This window comes from Dunckerocampus dactyliophorus, chromosome 11 (assembly GCF_027744805.1).
Source record: "Dunckerocampus dactyliophorus isolate RoL2022-P2 chromosome 11, RoL_Ddac_1.1, whole genome shotgun sequence".
Classification (NCBI taxonomy): Eukaryota; Metazoa; Chordata; class Actinopteri; order Syngnathiformes; family Syngnathidae; genus Dunckerocampus; species Dunckerocampus dactyliophorus.
This window is the reverse complement of record NC_072829.1, coordinates 5783654-5806920: the sequence shown is the minus strand read 5'-3', so window position 1 is coordinate 5806920 and position 23267 is coordinate 5783654. Positions and strand designations below refer to the sequence as shown.

Here is a 23267-nt window from a genome sequence, read left to right as displayed (position 1 = left end):
GCAGTAGTGTGCTGGGGGAGCAGCCTCAAGAAGAAGGACGCCACACGCCTGGACAAACTGGTGAGGAAGGCAGGCTCTGTCATTGGCATTGAGCTGGACAGCTTGACATCTGTGGTAGAGCAAAGAACACTTGAGGATGATCCATTCCATCATGGACAACCGGCATCATCCAATGCACAGCATCATCTCCCGACAGAAGAGCAGTTTAAGTGGCAGATTACTATCACTGCCCTGCTACACTGAAAGACTGAGCAGATCATTCCTCCCCCACGCCATGCGGCTTTTCAACACAACAGAGGGGGAGCGATAAAAACACAAACAGGACTGGACTTATTCAATCTCGATGTATTACCATTATGATGTATTATTATTATTATTATGTATTATTATTATTCAGTATGTATTATTGCACTACAAATTTGACATGATCGTTTATTTGTTTTTTTATTCTTATTTTATTTGTTATTTTTCTTGTCTCTCATGTCTTGCCTGGGTTTGTTAATTTTATTTTGTGCTTTCAGTGATTAAGTTCATTATGACATTTTTGCAGAGCTACTGGAAATGTGAATTTCTCTTGGAATCTATCTATCTATCTGTCTATCTATCTATCTATCTATCTATCTATCTATCTATCTATCTATCTGTCTATCTGTCTATCTATCTATCTATCTATCTATTTATCTATCTATCTATCTATCTATCAATACTTTTTAATTGGAATTTTTCAAGATCATTGAATGATTATGCAATTTTGTCTTTAATGTATTTTTAAGAACAAACTTGTACAGTATGTGGGCAATATATAAAAAACACAATATAAGACAAAATATATTAGCAAACTAATAAAATGATTCCATTCACACTTCCCGTGTGTGCGTGGGTTTCCTCCGGGTACTCCGGTTTCCGCCCACATTCCAGGAAAATGTTAGGTTATTTGCCACTCTAAACTGTCCATAGGTATGAATGTGAATGTGAATGGTTGTTTGTCTATATGTGCCCTGCGATTGGCTAGCGACCAGTCCAGGGTGTACCCCGCCTCTCGCCCGAAGTCAGCTGGGATAGGCTCCAGCATACTTCCACGACCCTAATCAGGATAAGCGGCACAGAAAATAAATGAATGAACATAGAAGAAAACTGAAAAATATGTATACCATCACGATCTGATACTTACACTACCTTCGGTCATATTGATATTTCACCCAAATATTGGGCAATGAACCATGTTTATATAAACTTGAATGTACCATACCATATCCATACTACAGTGGTGCCCTGGTTAACGTCATTCATTTGTTCCAGAAGGCCTGACTCAAACCAAAACAGACTCTAACCAAAGCAAATTTTACCATAGACAATAATGTAAATCTAATTAATCCGTTCCAGACACGCAAAAATGTTAACACAAAACACATTTTAAAGACAATAATAATAGTTGTACATGCAGAAAATGATACAAAAATAATTACAAATGACAAATAAATGGACAACTGAATATTTAACATCACTTTTACCTAGTTTTGTTGAACCCCCCACAAAATCATCAATTAACAAAATAACACAAAATAAACACATTATTCTGCTCCAACCACAATTTGCAAAAAAACAAATAACATAATATATGTAACACCTCTAACTAAATATCAGCGTTCTAGAATCCATAAACATGTACTTTGCAGTTTAATATAAAAAATAAAAAAAATTAAAAAAGCTAAGGCTAAATTTTAGCAAAAGTTTTGAATGTTAACCGAAAAACAGAGGAAGACGTTAATAAAGGTACCACTGTATATTATATTTATTACCACGTCTATGTATAAAAATATGTAGCTTCTCGCTGTTTGTGCATTTTGTCGTTCTTGTTTTTTGTTTTAGCTCATGTAGCTTGTACATTGTATTTATGCTTCAAAGTGTGATAAGTAGCAATGATAAAAATACCGGATGTTGATGTCATTGTAAGGGAGATGAGCGGGGTTAATTGGAAGACTTTAGGACCCTGATGCCGCCATCTTGAGAAGGAGGGCGTGGTCAGACCGGCGAGTGGAGGGGTAAGCAGCAGTCAATCTGAGCAGGCGTCCATTCGCGTGGAACCGCAACGTCCTTATCGAGGAGAGGGCGATGACAGAGGCGGGCTACAACGGGCACATAGACTAAGCAGAGACCATCACCATCATTATCCACTACACTACCGCTACGACCATCACCACCTCCCTCCCTCCCTCCCTCTCTCTCGGCCCCACATTAGTGACGTTTGACTCGGCGTGAGCTCTAGCCGGCCCCGCCGCCAGCATGTCGGTGTTAGCGCTCCAAGAGTACGAGTTCGAGAGGCAGTTCAACGAGGAGGAGGCCATCCGATGGATGCAGGAGAACTGGTAAGACCATGCTGTGCCATTCTGTGCCATGCTACGCCGCGTCTGCTAATACCACACCGCAACGCCCCAAAACTGCTTTAAACTACATTAATGATGCTGCTGCAACAAAGGCTCACATCCATCCGCCTTGACCAACCCTAGCCTCATTGCAATTGAAAACCACGCATCCATGCACTCAGTTTTCAGTTTGATGCCCTTGATTCTCTGTGATTTAACCCTCCCGCATCCTCCCCCTCCCGGTATCAGTCACCATGATGATGCTGTAAAGGTCATCATGGCCCCGGCTGCAGCGATGTCCCAGTAGGCATTAACAATAAGAGCTTAGCCTCATGTTACGCTGTAGGGCGATAGTGGTGGTTGAAGTGGGCCGCTTGCAGCACTTTTTCTAAATGCATGATGGGCCTGCATAGCTTATATGTTGCGTTTTGTGCACCGCCATGCCAAACAAAATGCATAAAAAGGCAGCAGGGACACATCAAGAGCAAGAATGTTTGTCTCAACATGTGATTAGATGTTTAGAAACACGAATACGAGGCGAATAAATATCAGTTTCTAATGGATGTGTGTGAGGCCGCATGGAGGAAGAAGCAGCGTGTAGGACATGTCCATCCCCTGGCACTGAGAGCCCACCAATCAGCTGCATCTACTGATGTCTGCTGACAGAGCAGCAGCCAATCAGGTCGCACCACTTCTGCGCTGACTTCCTCTGGAGCCAGCTGTGTAGTAGATGTCACACAGCTGGCCAGTGGTGCTGAAAGGAAAGTGTGATGTTCTTCATAAACCAGGGGTCAGGAAGGAGAAGGGGCGTGGTGAAGTTATTTTTATCAGTATGACTGTGTACAAAGGTAAAACAATGGCCTTGAAAGCCTATCTCTCCTGCCAAACTCGCACTACTAGTTGAAATGCTTATTAATATCAACAATATTGTGTGGTTGTTAATACTTCACCTCAAGTTGTTTTGTTTATAAAAGGAATAGCTACTAATTAGGTGCGTAACTGGATAGATTTTTGGTTTGGTTCCCACACGGTACACGTTACAAGTGAGGGACAGGAAATTGAGTGTTAAACCAAAAAATATACGAACAACACCACCGGCTAGCGTATTGTTTTAAAAGAGCAGATTGTACGAAAATAGGTCTGTATTTTTCACAGTTGCGAATCAAACTGCAGAAAAAGGTTTATAAGTTTTAATTTGGCCTGATGAAAATAAGTGATGGATCATCGCTGAAGCGACTTGACAATTTGAAGTGACTGTGGTTATGATAGGTGATACATTCAGTGATGGCTAACGTTAGTAGCTAAACTTGGTCAAATTGCTATCATTAGCGCACAGTAGGGGTGTCATAAGATCTCGCAAGATTAAAGTGTGACAAGATTTCTCATTCAGAATAAAAAAGTCTTGTGCGCACTAGTATCCTCGCGCACTGTTGCCTGTGCATTCATATGTATGTGTGGGGTAGTAAGTCACTGTTGCTGTAGTACACTGTTGATGGGGATGTCATACAACTTAATGTAAAAAAAATCCCAACTATCCCTTCATTTCATTAAATAACACATAAGAGACAACAAAGGCCATCACAGGGCTCTGACACTGTCTAACTGAAGCTATGATGTTGTTGTTGTTTACATGACAACTATAATATAATATAATCCATCCATTCTGCTTATCCGGTTCCGTGTCGCGGGGGCAGCAGTCTCAGTAGGGAAGTCCAGACTTCCCAGTCCCCGGCCACCTCCTCCAGCTCCACCGGGAGGACACCAAGGTGTTCCCAGGCCAGCTGTGAGACATAATCCCTCCAGCGTGTCCTAGGTCTGCCCCGGGGCCTTCTCCCGGCTGGGCATGCCGACCCACCTCAACTGGCTCCTCTCAATGTGAAGGAGCAGCGGCTCTACTTTGGGTACCTCCCGGATGACTGAGCTCCTCACCCTATCTCTTAGGGTGAGTCCAGCCACCCTACGGAGGAAACTCATTTCATCCGCTTGTATCTGCAATTTTGTTCTTTCGGTCACGACCCAAAGCTCATGACCATAGGTGAGGGTGGGAACATACTTGTAGATCGACTGGTAAATTGAGAGCTTTGCCTTCCGGCTCAGTTCTCTCTTCGCCACGATGGTCCGGTACAGCGACAGCAGTACTGCAGACGCTGCGCCGATCCGCTTATCGACCTCACGTGCCAACCTTCAAGACTCCGAAATACTTGAACTCCTCCACCTGGGGCAGGGCCTCATTCCCAACCCGGAGGAAGCAATCCACCCTTTTCCGACTGAGAACCATTGCCTCGGATTTGGAGGTACTGAGTCTCATCCCAGAAACTTCACACTCAGATGCAAACCACCCCAATAAACGCTGAAGGTCACAGCCCTGTGAGGCCATGAGGGCCACATCATCTGCAAATAGCAGAGATGAAATCCAAAGTCCACCGAACTGGACTCCATCGACGCCTTGGCTGCGCCTAGAAATTCTCTACGTGAAAATGATGAACAGAAAGGGCAGCCTTGGCGGAGGCCAATGTTCACCGGAAACAGGCTGGACTTACTGCTGACAATGCGAACCAGGCTCCTGCTCCGGTTGTACAAGGACCGAATGCCACGTAGTAGTGCGCCACCAATCCCGTTCTCCCGGAGCACCCCCCACAGGACACCGCGAGGACACGGTCAAATGCCTTTTCCAAGCCCACAAAGCACATGTAGACCGCTTGGGCAAACTTCTAAGTACCCTCCAGTACGCTTGCAAGGGTGTAAAGTTGGTCCAGTGTTCCCCCACCGTGACAAAAACCACATTGCACCTCCTCTAACGGTCGGACGCTTCTCTCCAGAACCTTGGAACAGACTTTCCCAGGGAGGCTGAGGGGTGTGATCCCCCTATAGTCCTTCAACATCCAGAGCCTTGAGGAATTCAGGGCGAAACTCGTCCACCCCCGGAGCTCTGCCACTGGGTCGTGGTTTAACTTTCAATGACACGGAATGTTCTGCTGTTTTTGAAAACCTACTACCAAAAATGTTAATCAGATATTATCCATCTGACAGGACCACTCTGCTGTGTACCGATTGGAAAAAATGCTACTCAAAGATTGTCATTGTTGACAGGAGTACAGCACTCTTTTGTTTTTAAGGGCACCCTGCAAAAATGCTTTTAAAATGTCAGCTCGAAAAAAGTCTACCATAGAATGAGAAATCCTACGATCGAAAGTTACCTGGAAGATGGTCTTAAATGGTTCCCTTATTGAATTAATAACTAGCCAACCGCAGATACAGTCTGGTTTCTCGTGTCTATGCCAACAGTATTTCTGGGGGTTGAAAATGCAAACAGCAATGGCAAACTGCTTGGTAACAGGACACATGAAGGGGTGGTGTCACAGCCACTAGCCACTAATTGAAATTTCAGCTTCTTTGTCTTGCCTAGACAATACGACAATAGAGTATGTCGAACGATGTTATCGCTTTACATGCGCTGATTTCATTTGGTGCAATGACAGTGATGCGTGCCGAGTCCTACAGACAATTACTGACTTTGAGCATAATGTACGTATAAATGTACATCTACCATCTCTGCATATTGTGAAATGGGGTTCTCTGAATGCGCGGCCCAAGTCGGCCATAGTTCACTGTGTACAATCACCTTGGCAAATAGAGTCAAGTGTAAACAGCGGCAGACAGTTGTGTAATGATATTGATGTGGAACTATATTCATGATCCAATATTGACATTGTGCAAGTCCTGCGTCTCGTTTAAAAGTCTATAGCCTGCTGACTCAAGGTGAACTACTGCATCATCACTATTATACCTTATTACCTGGCAATGCTTTCAATCTAGGTCTTAGACGGTTACACCCACGGTGTAAGAAGGAGGGGTTCCGCAGGTCCTTCATACCGACCGCTGTCAGGCTCTACAACACCTGCACCACCTGAACCATGTTGTTGTCACTGTGTCACTATGCATTCTTTACTTGCGTATCTTGCTAGCTGCTGTAACAAGTGAATTTCCCTGCTGTGGGATTAATAAAGTACAATACAATTAAAACTGCTGAGGATTGTGTCCCCCCCCCCCCCCCCCCCCCCCAAAAGCATCCTAACTCTTCAGGGTATTTAGACTTGTAATTTTAGACTTTTTGTTGTGTCTGCATCATGTTTGGGTTATTTAGGTACTCCACCCTTGAGTACTTTCTCTAGTAGAGTGGATCCCTGTACATTTGCGATTCTGCGCTTGTGACCCTGCAAAATTTGCAGATTTTTGTTCAGTTAATTTCTCTATTTAAATTGTTTCTCTGAAAATAGGCCATTGTTTTCCACAGAAAACACATCTCATTCACCCAAGTCAAGTTGGTAATGCTTTATAAATGCGTGATAATCCAGATAAAATGTACACCATACATGCGCCAGCCTACAATTTTGTTGTTGAAGGGGACCTATTATGCTTTTCCTCTTTTCTGACCAAAAAATGTTGTTCCAATGTTGTATTCTCGTGTTAAACGATGCCAACGTGTCAGATAATGAGGTTTGTGCATTTTGAAGTGTTTTACAGAGTTTTTTTTTTTTTTTTAACTGTGTTTATTTTGAGTAAGTAATTGGACAAAAGCGGTTTTCTGTGTAGCATCGTAGAGTGTGCATATAGCAAGTGGAGGGAGTGTGACCAAGCGGAGTGGGCTCGGCGGGCGGCGTATCTGGAGGAGGCCCGGGGGTGAAGTTAATTACGCAGACCGTTTGGGCAGGAGGCAGGAAACCCAAGGAAACACTGCAGGAAGAGGTGCATAGTCTGGTCGCTTTCTGTGCGGGACCCGAAAATTTGTATAATATGTTCCCTTTAATGTCTTTATGCTTCACTTATGTTTTTTCGCCAAGCGCTGAGATGTCACTGTGTTCGCCTGTCCTTCAACACACCATAGTTAGTGTAGGTGAGGCATTTGCATTTGCATTTAATACATGTGTGACACATAAAATGTCCAAGAGTTACTCATTTTGGCAACATTTATTGTCATAGCTCACCTACATCATCACCGTCACTTCATTCAGCTGATGTTAAGCCCCCTCCTGATTCGCTCCTGTGCCGCAGCGGCGGCATAAAAAAAGTGGAGAACAGATGTCGGCAGCTACACACAGACAATGCAACTTTGATCTCTATTATTATGATTACGGATAAACTGAGCGGTGAGATGCAAAAGTTATCCTTTCACTTGTAGTGGCTACTTAAGTAGAAAAAAAAAGTCAATTGTTTCATGGCTGCTCTTCGCGTCATGAACTCTACTGTAGAAATGTGTGTTTTCTCCTAGTTTGTTTGTTCAACTACTGTTTCACGATGGAAAATGTGTCCATTGCTGAAAGCTTTTTAATATGTTGCCTTGACAATGGATGCATTGTCTTTTGCATAATCCTTTTAATTTCTCGTATACAGTATCTGTAATGTTGTATAGCAAATGCTAACTGGACGTAATACATGATGAACGCTACGTAGCTATTTTCACTGACCTATTATTACTCAATATTGAGTAACTATTAACTATTGAGAAAATATGTGTAATTAGCTGTATTACTGAATGTTATCAACAATTTTGATTACCTGTAAACTTTGAAACTGTGAATGTCAAATGCTAATCATTAGTATTTAGTATAGTATTTGTTTACCAATTTACCAGTTAGATGTTATATATGCAATATGTTTCTAGTAGGAGGAAGATCATTTTGTCTTGATTTTTTTTGTCTTTTCAACAAAGATTTTTCAATATAACACATTTAAGAGCTGTAATTATAATACTGTCAAACCGTAGTATTTTTGTCCAAGGTTATTATATTGTCAGAATGTCATACTGGCCCATGCCTAATGAGCACCATTGTTATCTTTTTCGTCTTGGGTATGGAATTGACCAGAACTGCACAAGTTGTTACTGGAATCTTCTTCCATTCCTCCATGATGACTGGTGGAGCTTGTGGGCGTTAGACACATTGTGCTGCTCTACCTTCGTTCCTTCTGCTTTCTCAGCAAGCCACTTGACATCTTAGATGTGTGTTTGGGCTCCTTATGTTGGAATTCTGCTATTCGGCCCAGTTTCTGCTTCACAATGTCACGGTACAGCACATGTTGGAGTTCATCTTTTCCATAATTAACTCCCCACTGCCGGCAGAATTTTTGCAGCCCTAAGACCACGACTCTACCGCCCTTATTCTTGACTGTAGACAAGACACCATTATCTCAATAGCGGCTGTGTGTTGAGGCATTTTCAGTGGATAGTAAATCTTCACTACTTTACAAGCTGTGCACTGGCTACTCTTAATTATATCCATGTTGGTTTTCTAGAGTATTGTCCCTTGACAAGATACACTGTAGTAAAAGTGGTTGCCCTGCAAGTTTCACTTACGTAGCCTCAGAATGCAGCTGTCATAAAATGATGCTGATCTGTCCTAACCGAAAGAAGTCAGCTGCTGCAGGCGAAGCTGCCAGGCTTTTCGGTGAGGTCAGCGAGGAAGATGTGGGCCGGCTCTTTTGGAACAACGGTGCGCCTGGAGTGCTATGGCTCTGCTTTCACATCTCATCAGTCCTTTGAGGGAGCACAGGGGCAGCAAATTCTTTTTCAGCTTTGAAAAAGGAAACCACGTCGGCACAAAAAATCGAGTACGTTAGGCCTCACAGTGAGTTTTACACAGGCAATTTAAAATTTCAACACCCTGCAGAGTTGTGCAATGTAAACAGTGCGACGATCTGATAGCGGCACTTCTTACTAAGTCGTCAAATAACTTGGTTCTTGGAATTGTTGACGATTGATGGGTGATATCTTCCAGGGTGTGTCCCGCTGCTCTATCCGTTGTCAGCTGCTAAGTTGGGCTCCATCTTGGCCCTACCGTACAGTCGGTCAAGCTAATGGATGGAAGGAAATACAGGTAGTACACAGCGCTGTCCAGAGTGGACTCTGACTCATTGTCAAGGACAGAAGCTGCTCTGCAACCTTGGAGGGGAGACACACTGTAACTGATGCAGTGTTTCCCACAGGGCTGTGGCGAGGAGGTGGGGGTGACATAGTCGCCTAATTTGCATAATTGGCCATAAGTCGGGCATGTAATTTTTCGTTTTGCAGTCACCTGCTATTTACTAAACGAACACAGCGCTCATTCCGACTATTATGATAATGACTTGGAGAAGCCATAAATGCTTCAAATACAGTCAAACCTGTCTTATCGGTGGACTTAGCGGCCTATAACAGCCACTGAAAAATCCCCCGCAGCAAATTTACATGTTATAGACCCTGTGTATAGCAGTCACCTGTCCAACGCGGCCAGCGGCCACCCATTTTGTCTCTCTTGGTCAATATCTGACTGCATATAGCGGCCAAATTACCAACTCAAGTAGAAGCTTCATGCACGAAAAAGTTTTGTTTTTCAATCAATGAAGCCGTCGTGTGTAGACTTTAATTACTGAGTCCTAGCTCAGTCACAATCATTCACAAGATCCACACAAACTGTCAGTTGTTCCACATAAAAAAGCCGTCTTCTTTTGAGCTTGCTATTTCCTGGTCAAACATGTAACTTTAAGAGCATTTGCACCAAAACATTACCGCAAATTAGGCTGGGAACAGGACGTGCACCCAGCGACGCTACAATAAAAAAAAAAAAAACATACGCTAGCATGCATGCGGCAGCGGGAGCAAAACTGAGTTCAGTTGTACTTAATTGAAGTATTTTAGAATGTACTCACGTTATTTTTCATCAATCCTCATCCACAAATCCATCAAAGTCCTCATCTTCTGTATTCGACACAAACAAAGCCGTCTTCTTTTCTGTTCGCTACTAGTCTGTTAACTTGTCAGTGTTATTCAGCTCCGAAGCAAAGAAGGTAACTTCTCCTGTTGCTTCTGCCAACTTTATTTACTGAACGCGGCCACCAGACAGCAGCTCAGAACACACACACATCTCTCAGCATCGTCTCTCCTTCCTGCTTGCCCACAAGGCAAAGGTTAAACAAGCCCCACTACATAGCTGTCCAGCCAATGCCTGTAAGAAATGACACCGTTTATTTCCTGGTGTGCACTGGTCAATACTGTAATGCCGCTTGTTGTGGGGAAGGAGAGACTCACGTCGCCGATGCACTTTAATGGCTTTATTAACAGCGGAGAACACTGCAGGACTTTACATCCACGCCAACATAAACACACTTCCCAACTCTCTCCAAACTCACAGCTAGCACTGAGCCTAGCTCTCCTGCTCGGGACGCCCACCATCACTTCCCGTCACTTCCTGATGAACTAAAGCTGTAATGACAACTCTGCCGTAAAAAAAGTAAAATATTAAAAACAAACGTAAGACATTACTAGCACAGCTTTGTTCTGTGGGTCGTGGATATATTCTATCAGTTATTATTAAGCCTCTAGCTTCCTTTTAGTAAGTAAAAAACTTGGCTATGATTGCACTACAGTGTCATGTAGACCTACAAAGTACACTTGGAAGAACAAGAGGTGAATAAATGTATTGCAACTGATGTGAAACTGATGAGGGGTAGGATTAAATAAGCTTTGCTTCTTCCTACTCCTTTTTGGACATGCAACATTGTGAACTGTACTATGTGATGTGCTACTGTTTGACTCATGCATGTTCAGGATTAAAACCATGAACCATGATAATAACAAGCCTAGTAGTGCTGTACAACTTTTATCCCCAGTCCGCAGTGCCCTCTGCTGGTCAACATTATTATTATTTTTTTCCCCCATTTTTTTCTTTTTTTTCCTCTACTGGTCAACATTCAAACTGGACGCCAACCTGTCTATAGAGGCCACCTGTCTATAGCGGCCACTTTTGCAGACTCTCTCTAGTGGCCGCTATAGACAAGTTTGACTGTATAGCTCTCAAATCTTTAGGAAACTCACATTGGCAATGACTCGTGCACCTCGCATTGCCGATTGCGCCTGAAACAGAAGTGACACTTTCAGAGTATTAAGTTTCAAAATAAGAGTCGCCGCATAAACATTGAAAATTCAACTCGCTCTGTGGCAGTGAAAATTAATCCGTGGTGGGCTGCCACAAATGTATGGCAAACACTGTGATAGTATGCTACGATGTATGCAAGTTGTTTTTTGAGGAATCATTTTATTAACGGCGTCTATTCAAACCGTCAACAAAGTAGAAGAGGGGTTTTTGCTGTCTAAGGAGAATATCTGTGTGCACAATTATGATGCAACTACATGAAAAACCAAAGGTTTTCCATCTCATTGTTGACTCTTTGCAGGAAAACGTTTTTTGTGGTCAGTTGCTCATCGCACAAATGTGCATCAGCAGATATGCTTCCATCCATCAGTCGTGCGTTTATGCAGCATGGAGTTGGAAAGTCATCAGAAAAATCATATGTATGCAGAATTAAATTTTTTGTGCCAAAATCGGCCAACTTTGTATGCAGGTTAGGCACCTGGATGTTTAATGTTAGTGTGGCCACTAAAAGTTTTTTTGGATCCGATTCTTGTTAGCCTTATGGGATGAACTTAAACAAAGAAAGGTTGCTTAAAGGCGAAATCCTAGTGTTGGCATCGTGCTAGTCTGTTCATTTTACAGTTCTTTAAGTGCGCGATGTAATTAGTACTGGGGGTGCTTTGCTAATTGGATTACGTGTGCCTGCTTCCTCGCCTCGTGTTCACCACCTTTTTGTTCTTTGTGAGGCTTCCTGCTACATTGTGGTCATTTATTCCATAGTTCAAAGGAAATAGCCTTCTCTTCCGATGGTGTTCTACTACTACTGTAAATGCTGACGTTTACATTGTTTACATACATCACCACCCTGTAAACACATGCTGCCAGGGAGACACTGCAGACTCATCCTCAGACTGCAAGCTCAGGGTTACGTAACTGCTGAAATCTCCTGGACCGGCTAATAGGGATCCAAGTTTCACAGCAGGCTAGCCAGCAGCTCCACACATTGCTGCCAGTGGGGGGAGGATGGGGGTTACACCCGAGGGATTCCTGTACTTGGCACGATACGGCAACTTCCCTATACAGGCTACATCAGCATGAGCACCAGGATCTACTTGTGTAGTTCAGAAGCAATGTACAGTACTTGTTATCCAGACATTGATGCTCATTACATTGCACGACTGTACCACATGCATCACGTCTATTTATACAATCCTCATAACTTCACAGAGATCCGTCAGAAATGGCAGCCATAACTTCATTGCAGATGCAAGACCACTATAGTCTTTGGCCGATTGTTCTTTGGATTCATGCTTTTCATTTTCCCATTTTGTGGGTACAGTTGGCCGAAAAAATTTGGAATATAACTGATAAATATGCTGCAGAAGTCAGAACCGGAATCCAGAATGTGAACGAAAATTTGACAAGACAAAGCGGATTGGCATCAGATAAATTCCTTCAGCTCTTGAGTGTTTTTTCCAGTTTTCCAGTGCATGTTCCAATGTTAAGACACTTATTGGCCAAAGCTGTGCTCGTCAAGCTAGCTACACTTTTATTGTATTGACATCAACAACAGTTATTTGCATAACTTTTTTCCCCACTTACATGAGCAAGGATGATACAATGTTACTGTCTTTGGCGGACGATAAGTCACACTTTTTTTATAGTTTGGTTGGTCCTGCGACTTACAGTCATGTGTGACTTATATGTCAAAAGATATAGAGTAATAACTCATTTATCGTGGTTCATTGGTTCCAGACCCAACCATAATAATTGAATTTTTGCAAAATAATGGAATACTTTCAAAGTTTAAATACATAGAAACCTCTTTATGATCTTCTAAATATGTTATTAGAGCTATCTAGACATGAAATAACACCCAAATACCTTTGCATTCTTATTACTCAACATTATATACAGTATATTATCAGAGAAAATAAGCCATTTAAGACAGTTTACCTTGTAGGGGAGAGAATCGGTGGCGGCCAGGAAGTGATATCGTTTTGAGTTTTAGCTTGTTGTGGGCTATGGCCGCAACAGTAACCAGTATTATTATTGTTGTTATTATTATTATTATTATTATTATTATTATTGTTATTATTGTTATTATTATTACAGATAATTTAAACTTGCAATAAAAGCCTGTTCCACCAAGCATGTCTGGTTCTTGTCTCAACGAATAAATACTGACACCTAGTGACCAATGTAGAATGCTGCAAGTTGAATAGTGGCCTCGTTGGCTTGTATATGTATTTGTATTTTAGTTTATTTAGCCATTTGTATGCTTAAAAATGCTTCATTTTGGCATAAATTTGTACAATTTGCTTAAATATGCTTTTTTTTTTTAGTAATAATAGGCTGTGATCAACCCCAAAACAGCGATTTTTTTATGAATTAATTTCTGAAAAAATGCGATAGCGTGAGGGAGGAATGTTCGAACTGTGATGTGTACTTTCTAATACGCTTCTGCCTTGTAGACTATAATGTGTCTGTACGTAATGTGCACTTATAATTATATGATACCTGTGTGGATTGAGAAATGACAGTTTAGACAGAAATGTTTGTAATTAGGACAGTAATTGTGTCTAGCTTGGCGGTTGTAGCTGGTGCGTCATCCACTGACTAACTAAATAAACACGAATGATTTTCAGACTATTTCAATTCATTTGTGAATAAAAAAAAATAATGCGTCCAGGATGTGTCTGGGTGTCAAGTCACATATTAAGTTTCTTATCCGACAACATTCTGACATTTACAAGTATATGGAAAAAAAATGAGTTATTTCAGCTTCTGTAGCTTGAATTTGTCTCCTTTTTGTTGGTGTAAACATTGTCCACTCCATCTGTGGGGAAAAAAAACATCCACACTTGGTAGCGCCGCTACATTCACTGTATTCTCATCCCCTTGTATGCATGAGGAAATCCAGTAGATGTCCAGTGGGATACTTTGTATCCTTGTACAGTACCTGCCTGGTTGTGCTTTACTCAACGCCCTCCCTCTTTAGAGCAGCGTTGGGGAAAGGATGATGTCATTCTGCAGTCCAACCTTGATGTTCCTGTGCGAATGCTGTTCTGTTTTGACTTTGACTGCAATGCTTTGTCCTTCACGTGCCGGGGACGTGTGGAGTCAGCTTGTAGAAAAACACGTTTGGCGCCATATGTCGAAACCAAATGGCATCCATTACGGAATGTGATAGACAGTTATGCTACACATCTGCAGCCATACTTCCTGATTTCCCAAATATTAGAAACTGTTCTCCATATTGTACTCTGCTGCAAACTACAACCACAATAATAAGCATATTGTTACATTTTTTAGAAATTTGGGGGTCTTGGTCCTTGGCTATGACTCATTAAAACGGTGTCCAAAAAACATGACAACCAAAGCAAATATCTTTAGAAATATCTGTGGTTTTATGTTTCAAATTTGCTTTTTAAGTGGAGATGGGCCCACGGCAGTACCCGCTGGTCGTTGAGAGGAGCGACTCTTGCATTCACATCGGTCTCCAAAAGTGTCCATTAAAAACAGAAAAAGTTGCTAGATTTATCGCTAGTCGCCTTTTTTGAAAAAGTTTGTAGAAGGGTCTGATGACCGCGAGTTACCCAGCATGCCTTGCGGTGTGTAAAGGGGTGTAATTTTGTGTGTGTTTTTGGTTTTTTATTTTGATATTTTGTCCCGTGTGGTGCAGTTGATGAGGTTGCCTCGTGTGTTCCTTTTGTTAACTTTGTGTTTGCACCATGAGTGAGGTTTTCCAAATGTAGTCTTTGCCAATTGTGAATACTTAGGAATGTGACAATGTAATACAGTATAACAATGGAGAGTCACAGTATATACTGTACATACTGTAAAGAAATTATCTAGCCAACTTAATGGTAATAACAAATAGATAATAACTGATTAAAGGGCTAATAGTTAACAGAAACCGTTTGATAACGAGTGATTACCGACAATGTACTCACCAGAATGAAGAGTTAGTGGTCAGTGTAAGAGTGATGAGACTTAGCATTGTGTATTAAGTATTGTATGTATCTTCCTTGTACTTTATAGACATCAACTCCCTCTACTGTTTCTTAAAATCACTCATTTTCGTGCATTGTTTGAGTTTGTTGCTCAATCCGTTCCAAAATTTGATTCCACATACTGAAATGCTGAAAGTTTTTAGCATTGTCCGTGCATGTACCGTAAGTGTAATTTTATGAGCAAGGGCAAACGGGTACCGCCAAATTTACTGTATATGTGGCTGTCCAAACGTATTTGCGGCGGGCGACCTTGCCCACCTGCAACTTTACTGGCACATGTTGTGCTTTCTGTTGTTTGCTTCCGTTTAAAATAACCAAAATCTTAGTTTTTCTCGTCATCCTGTCTTTCATTTATGTTTGCTTTAAGCTGCATCCAGCGAGTCAAGTCGCCACCTGCTTGTCGTCAACATACAAAGAAGCCTGCTGGGACTTCTGAGCCAAAATGGAAGCAAAGATAACAGTCTAGTGACAGTTGGAGCGACATGCTTTGAAGAAAAATCACAATAACTCGATGATGCGGTCGCCACTGCAGTTTTGTTTTGTAAACAATGCACAGATGAAATGCGACTGTCTTGTTTTTAAACTGGGAACATGTGGTTGCCGATTTCTTTGTGTGCAGATAATTACGCTGAAAAGACAGGTTTACCACAGATGCTTGAGGTTCTTCAAGATGACACAATTTTCTAAAGTCATTCTCACAACCAGCTGATGCATAAAACAATGCATGTCTACTCTGTATGCAGTAACTTTCAGTGTTAAAGGGACAGTTGAATTCCATGTAATGTGTACTGTATGTATGAACTCTGGAAAGAAGGTTTGTAATTGTCCTTTGATGTTGTCATTTAAACAGGAAGAAGTCCTTTCTCTTCTCCGCTCTCTACGCCGCCTGCATCCTGGGCGGTCGCCATGTGATGAAGCAAAGGGAGAAGTTTGAACTGAGGAAGCCTCTTGTGATCTGGTCTCTCACACTCGCCGTGTTCAGGTGAGAACGGAATGAGAGGAATTTTGGGAGCCTCAGTGATTTATTGTCGAGTTCATTGTTGAGCAGGGTTTAAATAATGTGCAGAATCCAGCAGTACGGTATGGATTTGCTTACCATGTCTTTGCAGCAGTAGGCCTGGTTTATGCTTCTGTAGGCTTGTCACAATAATGTATATATCGATTTATCGAACCCATCCATTTTCTATGCCGCTTATCCTCCTTAGGGTCGTGGGAGGGTGCTGGAGCCTATCCCAGCTGACTTCGGGCGAGAGGCGGGGTACACACTGTACTGGTGGCCAATGGCAGGGCACCATTCATACTCACATTCATACCTATGGACAATTTAGAGTAGCCAATTAACCTAACATGCATGTTTTTGGAATGTGGGAGGAAACCGGAGTACCCGGAGAAAACCCACACACAGGGAGAAAATGCAAACTCCACACAGAGATGCCCAACGGAGATTCGAACCCAGGTCTTCCCTCTGACTGTGTGGCCAACATACTAACCGCTAGGCCACCGTTGATAATTATGAGCCCTTGATAAATTGACATTTACGTGTATGCGCATCTGCTCCATCTGTTAGTCTCTCTGTGGTACACAGGCTGGATGACAAGAGGGTTCACTCTGCATGTGTCTGTGTGCATTGGCTCTATGTGAAATGAACACAGAAGAGAGCGAGCATCTTCTCAGCTATTAAACCTCTTTGCCCCAGTAGCGGAGGCTGTGGCCAACAGTAGGAATTGCCTGGGAGATATCAGTAACATTGCATTTTAGCTCACTGTCTTGTCTGTTTTTATCCACCTGTTGCGTTGCTGTGTGTAGTTCTTTTGACACCATGAGTAGGATTGGTATGTGAAGTGGTGACGTCCTGCGATTTGTGAGTGATGAAGTAGGCGCCTTCTGTGCCTTAGGTACACGACGCTTGAGTGCCATCTCGTGGCTCAAATGTGACATGACAAAATGATCATTGAATAATAATAAACCAAATGATAATATGGTTTTAAAAAAGGTTGGAATTATAATCGATAAATTTTTGCACAGTTATCGACCAGCAAAATTTCTACTGGCCACTAGGTGTCACTATTAACACGCATCAGACTTGTTCACCAACTACCGGCTTTTATTATAATTATTTATCTCACAACAGGCACAATAATAGTCACCATCTTCATCATAGTAATAACACTGGCTACTGTTGTGGCCATACTCCAACTCTGAATCCCCGACGTCACTTCCTGTCCACACGTCCGGAAGACATTTATTGAAACACCCACGAGCATGAGTCCTATTTATGTTTTAAATGGCTTATTTTCTCTGATTATACTGTATCTATTATATTGAGTAGTGTAAAGGTGTCGCACATGTCTAAATGGCTCTTATAATGGTAAAAATTGTACTTAGAAAGTCATAAATAGTTTTTTTGTGATCTAACTACGAAAATATTCCTTTTAATAATATTGAATCCTTCTTTGTAGAAATTAATTTATCGCAGTCGGGCCTGGAACCAACTAACCACGTTAAACGGTTTACTGTATGTCGCCAGAACCGGTATTGGAAAATATGTAGGATGGTTTGGAGGTGGAGGAGCAAGCCCACGCAGCGTGTACTGGCGCCTTGACGCTGGATAATAATCCAGGCTTTCTACTCCACAGTCTCCACTTTGCTGCAGAGCTTTCTTAGCATCTCTCATTTGGAGCTGAGCCGTGCAGATACTGTGTGATCCAAACTGTACCAAGCAGAAAAGTTAAGGCAATTTCTTGGCATGGTGGAATGTTGTGTGTGTGTGTGTGTGTGTGTGTGTGTGTGTGTATATATTAGGGATATCCTGATCTGATCTTCACGATCGGGATCGGCTGCCGATCCGCTGTATTTTAAAGATCATATAACATTGGCTTCTGCCATGAGATTGGGCCGATCCAGTTGCTCGATAACGTTCGTAATGCTGGGGTACACACCGACACGGTTGGTGTGGTAATGCGCTTCAAAGGTGGTTGCCACACGGCTCCTGCCACCTACAAGAAGAAGAAAACGCAACACCATCTTGCAGACATGTCCGCGGTGTACCGTGGTGAAGTTAGTTTCATGTTGGACGTTGGATATTCGGCTCCACAGCTACAGCGGTAGTTCCCCCTCACTGTGCCCCGACTGCTGCGTCATTCTGCGAGGAGCTCGCACAGGAAGTACTGCTCTAACCGCTGGTTGTTTATACTAGGGACCGTCAATAATATTGTGTTGAAGAGAGTTTTAAAAAAAAAAGTCATATATTCTAAATCACACCACAGATTGATCTATAACCATGTCAAATAATTAGTACTACCATAAAAGTATTTTGCATGCCCATTTTTTCCAATTTTATCTTTTATTGGATGGACTTTTTGTGGATCTTTTCTTGGATTAGGGACCTGACTCACAGAGGTTTGTTACAAAAGCCAAACAATATTGTTGGTCATGCTGTGTAATAAAAAAAAAGTGAATTCAGCAATACCTTGGTTGTATTATTTTTAATGCTTTGAAGAGCTATTTTCATAACAATATTCAATTTCACAAATTGAAAAATGAAGGTCTTATCAGCAAGACTATAAAAACAATCAGATTAGATCAGAAGCCAAAAAATGTGGATTGGGACATCCCTAGTATACGCACTATATAAGAACCAGTTGCACTTGCTTAATGGTGTGGAAATGGATCATAAAAGACGTTTACAACTTTATAAGCGGTCCAATAAACAGAGCAAACATTGTTGGGTGTCACGGTTCAATGTACATTGTACTTAATTTACTTTTTCTTTTCTTTTTTTTTTGCAGTATATTTGGCGCCATCCGCACTGGAAGTTACATGACATACATCCTGATGACAAAAGGGCTTAAACAATCTGTTTGCGACCAGAGCTTTTACAACGGACCTGTCAGCAAATTCTGGGCCTATGCGTTTGTACTAAGTAAAGCACCAGAACTGGGTAAGTAGTAGTTTCTTCTTCCCTTTTTTAAAAAAACTCAACCAAAAAAACACTAAAATACATCCACATTTTACTAGAGGTGTTATTGGATTGTACGGTGGAAGCTCCAAAATCAAACACCCCAAAAGTGCTATAATTTGGAGCTCACACCAAAATAGTCTTGGCGTTAAAACACAGTCTTGCGAGATGTCAGCAAATCTCGTCAGACTTCAGCTCAGTACGGCTCTAAAGCAGGGGTGTCCAAACTTCTTCCACGGATAGGGGGCACTTTAATCTTCTTCACTAGGCTAAAACCAATTGATTTGTAGCATATTGATTTCATTTTTAGAGTTAAAAAAACAAAAAACAACAACTGCTTGCCGAAAAAAAAGCACCTGGTCCGCACTTTGGAACCACTGCTTTAAAGTATTAACTCCATAAGGGTTTTTCTTTGGCCTATTTTGTGTTTTTTTCCGATGCCATCATAGAACAAGTGCCAGTGATGGCAAAAAAGAAAAGTGTGATGATAACCACAGAACAGGAAATGGAACATGTGATGACTAGCATGAAAATGTCCAGAAAATCTTACAGCAAAAGCGTCAAAAAATTAAATCCTCGACTGTGTTTGTCTTTGGCTTTTTCTTTTGCATTTTTGTGTTTTTTTTTTAATTATTATTTTTCATGATGCCTCCACAGAAGAGTTCCCAGTGGCATAGCGGAAGACTGTGATAACCACAGAACATGACATGGAACTTTACTGAGCAAACACACAACACATTCATATATGTTCTACTTTATTTTAGCTTTATTTACTTTTATTATACAGTGGTGAACTTATTTTTACACTTGTATGCTAGTTATTTTTTTCATTCCTTCTTGTTCTTTATATTGCATGCATTTGGCATTTGTTGTTTTAACTCCATACAGTAGATGGCATCATAACTCTGCTTCTTAACACAAAGTTAGTTTGTTCCACTCAACGAGCGGCGGGTTCTGCTATGTCCACAAGGAACCCTGATCAAAACTGACATGTGATTTTGATGGTCTTAATGTTGTGATATGTCACAGGTGACACGCTGTTCATCGTGCTGAGGAAGCAGAAGCTGATCTTCCTGCACTGGTACCACCACATCACGGTGCTGCTCTACTCCTGGTACTCCTACAAGGACATGGTGGCCGGCGGCGGCTGGTTCATGACCATGAACTACTTGGTGCACGCCGTCATGTACTCTTACTACGCGCTGCGAGCGGCCGGCTTCAAGCTGTCGCGCAACTTCGCCATGTTCATCACGCTGACGCAGATCACCCAAATGCTGATGGGCTGCGTGGTGAACTACCTGGTCTACTCGTGGATGCAGCAGGGCCAGGAGTGCCCGTCGCACATGCACAACATCGTGTGGTCCTCGCTCATGTACCTCAGCTACTTTGTGCTCTTTGTCCAGTTCTTCTTTGAGGCCTACATTGGCAAGTCCAAAGCACCTGCTGCTGGCACCAAGGCCAAAAAGATGGAGTAAAGTACGAAAAGGGAGGAAATGTGTATGAATAATTTGGGGTCGGAGGGCAGAGCTTTTGAGAGGACGGGATGGCGGGGATGAAAGGTGTTTGCACTTGACCGTAATGTGAAAAGCTAAAAAAAACAAAAAAAAGAGGACAGAAGGAAGCGGTGCCACCGTGACGAAGCCATCGCAAGTTAAAAATGTCTCTCATAAGTACTTAATCACGTGATCAAAAATGCCACATCTGCCACAAGCGTGTGTTTACTTGACTTTAAAAAAACAAAACAAACATATGAAGGATGGAGTAAGTGTGAACTTGAGCCATCTCCGTTTGTTTCTGTCTCTGTCCAGTGTTTGTTGTTTTGTGTTCTCATCTGTCAATAAAAAGTTTGTCATTTTAAGGAGTGTCAGTGATGAAGTACACTGTCTTAACGTTGCAAAATGTGACATCTCAGGTTTTAGCGTCTCTTCCTTAACTGAATATGCATATGTCAACACCGTCATAACCAACGTTGGTCCAATTCTTCCAGAATGGGTCCCAATCTCCACCAATGACACACGTCGTTTTGGGCATCTGATGTGAGTGCTAACGACGCCCTGCTTTGCCACCGCCATCGGTGCATCTCATTATTGGGGGAAAAAATCAAATCCTTACCAGTGTGTTGGAAAGATTTGATGGACTGCAAACATGTTTGTTCAACAAAAGAGAGGAAAAAATATAAACATGCAAATTGTTCCAATCTGCTGTAATGACTTTAAAAGACTAGTATGTATCCTTAATGGTGTCTGTTGTGTTTATGTGCTTTTGCACTGTATTGATGTTAAAACATGAACAACACGTAACATTGTCTTGTTGGAGTCTTTATTTCCTATTTGACCAGGGCTCCCCCTGGAGTTTGAAATGTGCAGTGCAATTTCAATGAGTTATATTAACGCTAGAAAATTAGGGTAGGGCGACACTGCAAACGTTGGCATCGACCTGATACCAAGTAAATACATGGCCCGTCTTGCCAATACTATTTACATGAAAATTGTCAAAATCATGGAATGATTTTTTCTTTAATTTGTTGATCACACTTGTAATTCATGTTAATAAGATACTATAGATACAATAGAGGAGTTGTACCCCTATTGCTCGGTGAGCGGGCCCTAATAAAATGCAGGACGAAGATTTTAGGCAAAACACCAGTGGTGTGAAGTCACAGTCAGCAAGGCCTTCTCTGCTGGCCTAACCTCGATCAGAAGCACTGTCCTACATTTGCAACTTAAATTCTAATATGTGTTCCATTAAATTTTATTAATTTATTCCCAACAGTCTATTATTTTCATTTAGTAGCATGTTTCTTGGCTGCGCAGCTTCCAGGAGTGTATGGATAGGTTAGATTTTTTGTCCAATCAGATTTCAGCTTCCGTGTGTTGCCATACCAATGTAATTTGCTCAGGACCTTCAGAATCAGCAGTGCTGGCCCCTGTCACATATACACTATTAACAATGGGGCTGTTTTTTTTTTTGTTTAGCCAATCATACTTCTGATTGGCCTCTCAAGGCCAGTTCACTTTGAGGCCTCCACTTCTGATTGGTTGATCAGAAGAACGAGGCAAGCCCCCTAGCCCTGACTGGTTATTCAGTGCAAACCTGTTCAACCAGCTAAGTTATGCCCACAATGGTTAACTGAGGAGGAGAAGTTTATATCTCTGGTGACTAAAATTTTATTTAATGCTCCAATTTAGTAGCAGAAATGAAAGTCAGGCGTATCGGTGACAATACATTGGAAGGTAAATGGTTTAGTGTGTGTGTTCATTAATAATGGATAATAATGTATTGTGGAATCCGTAACTCCACTTCATAACACACCTCATATGTAGAAGAGATCCGTGTTGACAATTTAGCGACACGCCCACTATATTTAGCAAGTAGGGGTGCACATTCAAAGTAAAAACCAGGACATGCTTCTTGCGTCATGCATTTTTATTGGGCCACTAAATACAAGCGGTCAATCAAGACAAAGTATCCGCTGCCCAAGTGAGCAGAAGTGGCTCTCCACTGTCGTACCGCCGTGCAATGCAGATCTGAAAGCCATAAAAACCTCTGCAATGGAAAACAAAACCTTGACCAGCTACAGAGACAAGAAGGCAGAACTTGGACACACCCCTCCTTCGCCTAGCAACACATCACCTTCCTGGTGAAACAGGCATGGGTGTCCAAAGTGTGGGGATGGGGCTATCTGTGGACCGTGGCTTATTGCAGAAATAAGCAAAAAACCCAGCAAAAGTGGAAAAAGAGAGCAAAGAGGCATAATAAATCCTAATAAAATAATAAAAACCAAGATTGTTATTAAATATATAACTTTTTTTTCAGCCTAAAAAATCTAAAATCTCCAACGGGCTAGCCTGGACAACCCTGATATAAATAAACAAAGACAGAGTATACAAGACAAACGCAGTGAGCTGGCATTGTTCGACTACAAGTTGGAGCTATTAATGCCTTATACTTCTGCAAATAAGGAGCCTACATATACTACCTAAGTTGTTTTTTTTTAAATGGCTCAATGGCATAGTGGGGGACAGCGTCGACAGTTGGCACAGGG

At 41.9% G+C, this 23267-nt stretch overlaps 1 protein-coding gene across 1 annotated transcript; it reads left to right on the top strand.

The window, feature by feature from the left end:
- Positions 1-2027: 2027 nt before the first annotated feature.
- On the top strand, positions 2028-21522 carry elovl6 (ELOVL fatty acid elongase 6). Its single transcript, XM_054792771.1, has 4 exons — positions 2028-2366; positions 16115-16246; positions 19053-19204; positions 20252-21522. Exons 1-4 carry the CDS (start codon positions 2284-2286, stop codon positions 20695-20697), a joined length of 813 nt encoding a protein of 270 aa, XP_054648746.1. The 5' UTR covers positions 2028-2283; the 3' UTR covers positions 20698-21522.
- The last annotated feature ends 1745 nt before the right edge of the window (positions 21523-23267 follow it).